Below are 3105 nucleotides of genomic sequence, written 5' to 3' on the forward strand. Positions count from 1 at the left end.
TAGAGAATGATAGTTCCTAGTCGTTTACAAACGTTTCTTAGAAAACCCATAAAAGTTATTGCAGATATAATTATTGACTTTTTTTTTGTTTTTTTGTTTTTTCTTAATATATATCGATATATTTCATTCGACGATGGGAAGAAGTATCAGGATGATGATTTTGGTATCTAGTGTTTTCCACTATAACTTGTTTTTTCAAGTCAACCGGTAAATCGTTCCAGACTTCTTGCGGAACGGAATCTGAAAGAAGATAAGATAAGTTGTATAATACACAAAATAAATATATATAAACTTAAATAAATAAATTAAACTTGTAACAAATTGAAATATACCTTTACAGGTATAGAGTAAATCGGACCAAGTGATTCTTTCCTGTGAGAAACAATAAACGCCAAGCCTGCCACCTTGCAAAGTGGAATCATAAATGTTTCCCGAATCTGTGATAAGTTTGTTGCCCTGATGAAGCCAAAATCTGATCAAACCTACGTGTGGTCTGTGCAACAATTGCCACCTGTACGGTACCCTTTGTCTCCAACCATATTTGCTTGGTTCTCTCCATAATATTTTCATTTGATTAGGCACGTCTTGATTATGCCAAAGGCTATTTCTAAGTATTACACCGGGTCCAGTTTCCGAGTCAACGAGCCTTAGGAGGATACCAGAATCACCAATAGCACGGAACGGTGTAGTTTCCCAATACGGTTGATCAGCTTTTTTCCACGTTACTGCGTAGAATCTACGATTGCTTTGGCAAGAAAATACAAAGCCAACGTAATCGTCATCGTTGTCGTCGTCTACGTAAAATGTACCCTCGAAATCGACCCCGGCAAATACGTCAGGTCCTACGTAGAATATAATAATAATAATAATATTACAGGATGTGAACACCAAATGTTCGCGAGTCTTGAAACTGAATAATATTTTACTTGCTTATAAAGTAAAATTTCATTGACTTCAACAATATTGGATTATCCGAATTATAACGTAATAATAATTATGCATGAATTTAACGATGAAATAACTGACCTATGGCAAATCCAGGATCGCTATTAAGTGTTTGTTGTATTTCAGCACCGTTGTGACGTATTATCCAAGATGGATCCTCTTGGGAATCACCGCTAGGATCTAAATTGATGGTAACGTATTTACGAAAATCCGTGGCCCATATTTGACTATTGTTAGGACAATTGTCGAGATAATTGATGACGGTGTCGTTGTCATAATCGTTCCAACAAAGATCACCTATACCATCCTTGTTAATATCCTCTTGATATGGATTATAAACGAAAGGACAATTGTCACGAAGATTTTTTACCATGTCCCCATCAATGTCATCGTCACAGGCATCACCGATCCTATCCCGATCAATGTCACCTTGGCCAGGATTTGCAACGTTAGGACAATTGTCCCGATCGTCTTGTATGCCATCCAAATCACGATCGTTGTCGTTGTCGCATAAATCACCAACGTTGTCGCCGTCGCGATCGTTTTGATCAGGATTAGGCATGTAAGGACAATTGTCACATTTGTCACCGATCCCGTCGTTGTCGGTATCGATTTGATCCTTGTTTTTTATCTTAGGACAATTGTCCACGTGATTTAAAATGTCTAACGGAAATAAAAAAAAGGAACAAAAAGTTTTGAGGTTAGGTTAAGTTAAGTTAGGTTAGGTTAACGAAAGTTAGGTTAGGATTGAACAGTTTTTAACTTAAGACGAATTGTTATTACAACAATTCGATTGGATCATCTTGAATTACTGAATTAATTGAAAAACAATTTGTACTTACTATCGTTATCGATGTCATCGTCACAGTCATCACCAATACCATCGCCATCGGTGTCCCATTGACGCGGATTGTTAACAAATGGACAATTGTCGCAGATATCACCAATACCGTCCGATCCGTCACGATCGTTGTCTTCCTGGCCTGGATTATGTACCCAAGGACAATTGTCCGATGAATTTAATATACCATCGTTGTCGGCATCTTCGTCGCAAGCATCACCTATACCATCATTATCAGCATCCTCTTGACCACTATTAGGTACCAAAGGACAATTGTCTATTCTACAGGAATGATCGTGACAGTTTAAGGTTTTATCCGGGACACCATCGCTGTCAGTGTCCAATGCACAATAGTGTCCGTTACCAGCCCAACCTACTCGACACTGAAATTAATATACAGGTTAAACCCTTTTACAATATGGAATAATATAACACAGTTTCGTTTTAACACATTTTCATTAATTGCGGTAACCATCCTACAACACGGTATCCTTTAACACAATTTCGATCTAACGCGATAGAAACAAAAATTCCGACAGATCTTGATACAGCACTGGATAATACAATGGTTGGTTAACATATTTAAAAATTAAATTACCTTTAAATAATGACGCTAAGGAATAATGAATTTTAGGTCGTAGGAACCTATTTACCGTGTTATAAAAAGGCTACCTGTATTTCTTTCCCTAGTAGGGAAAGGGAGAATTTTGGTTAAATCATATTTACCCTACACATGTAATCGTTCAAACTTATGCAAATGCAGTAGGCATTTGAATCACAAATGGTCGACATGTCCGGACAAAGTTCTTGACTAGGACGACATCCTGTTGTCTCATTGCCGACAAAACCATTCCTACAGGGTCCGCATCTGTAAGAACCCTGGAAAATCAATTAGAAAACTTCGTGAACTTCGTCTTTATCCAGTCGATTAGGTTCAATAATAAAAACAGTAAATATATGTTTTTACGTACTTCTGTGTTAATACATTCTGAATGTATGTCACATCCGCCATTATTAATCTCGCATTCGTTGACATCACGACAGATTTGTTTTCGATTCCTAATCATTTCAATACCAACACCTTCGAACGTCGAACCTGTGTATCCTGGAGGACAGGATTCACACCTGAATCCAGGACGTAGGTTCGTACATCGTACACCAGGAAAACAAGGACGTGCTAACTCGCATTCGTTCAAATCTTGACATGACGTACCATTACCTGTGAAACCAGCTGGACAACTTCCGCATCTATCACGAAGACAAATTTCACAATTGATTATACTGAATAATTTAATTCTATTGTTGATTTTTTCTTTTTT

At 37.4% G+C, this 3105-nt stretch overlaps 1 protein-coding gene across 1 annotated transcript in view; it reads right to left on the reverse strand.

Annotated features, from left to right (window-relative positions):
• Window positions 1-3105, reverse strand: part of LOC106786939 (cartilage oligomeric matrix protein) — a 6067-nt gene continuing 2962 nt past the window's right edge. Inside the window, exons 4-9 of the mRNA XM_014748846.1 lie at window positions 2758-3041; window positions 2513-2665; window positions 1788-2169; window positions 1027-1608; window positions 333-842; window positions 1-240 (exon numbers count right to left, since the gene is read on the reverse strand). Of these exons, the coding sequence (XP_014604332.1) occupies window positions 104-240; window positions 333-842; window positions 1027-1608; window positions 1788-2169; window positions 2513-2665; window positions 2758-3041 (2048 nt within the window). The 3' untranslated portion in view covers window positions 1-103. The remainder of the gene's footprint in view (window positions 241-332; window positions 843-1026; window positions 1609-1787; window positions 2170-2512; window positions 2666-2757; window positions 3042-3105) is intronic.

Source organism: Polistes canadensis, unplaced genomic scaffold, assembly GCF_001313835.1.
Source record: "Polistes canadensis isolate GaletaPanama2010 unplaced genomic scaffold, ASM131383v1 scaffold_88, whole genome shotgun sequence".
Taxonomy (NCBI): domain Eukaryota; kingdom Metazoa; phylum Arthropoda; class Insecta; order Hymenoptera; family Vespidae; genus Polistes; species Polistes canadensis.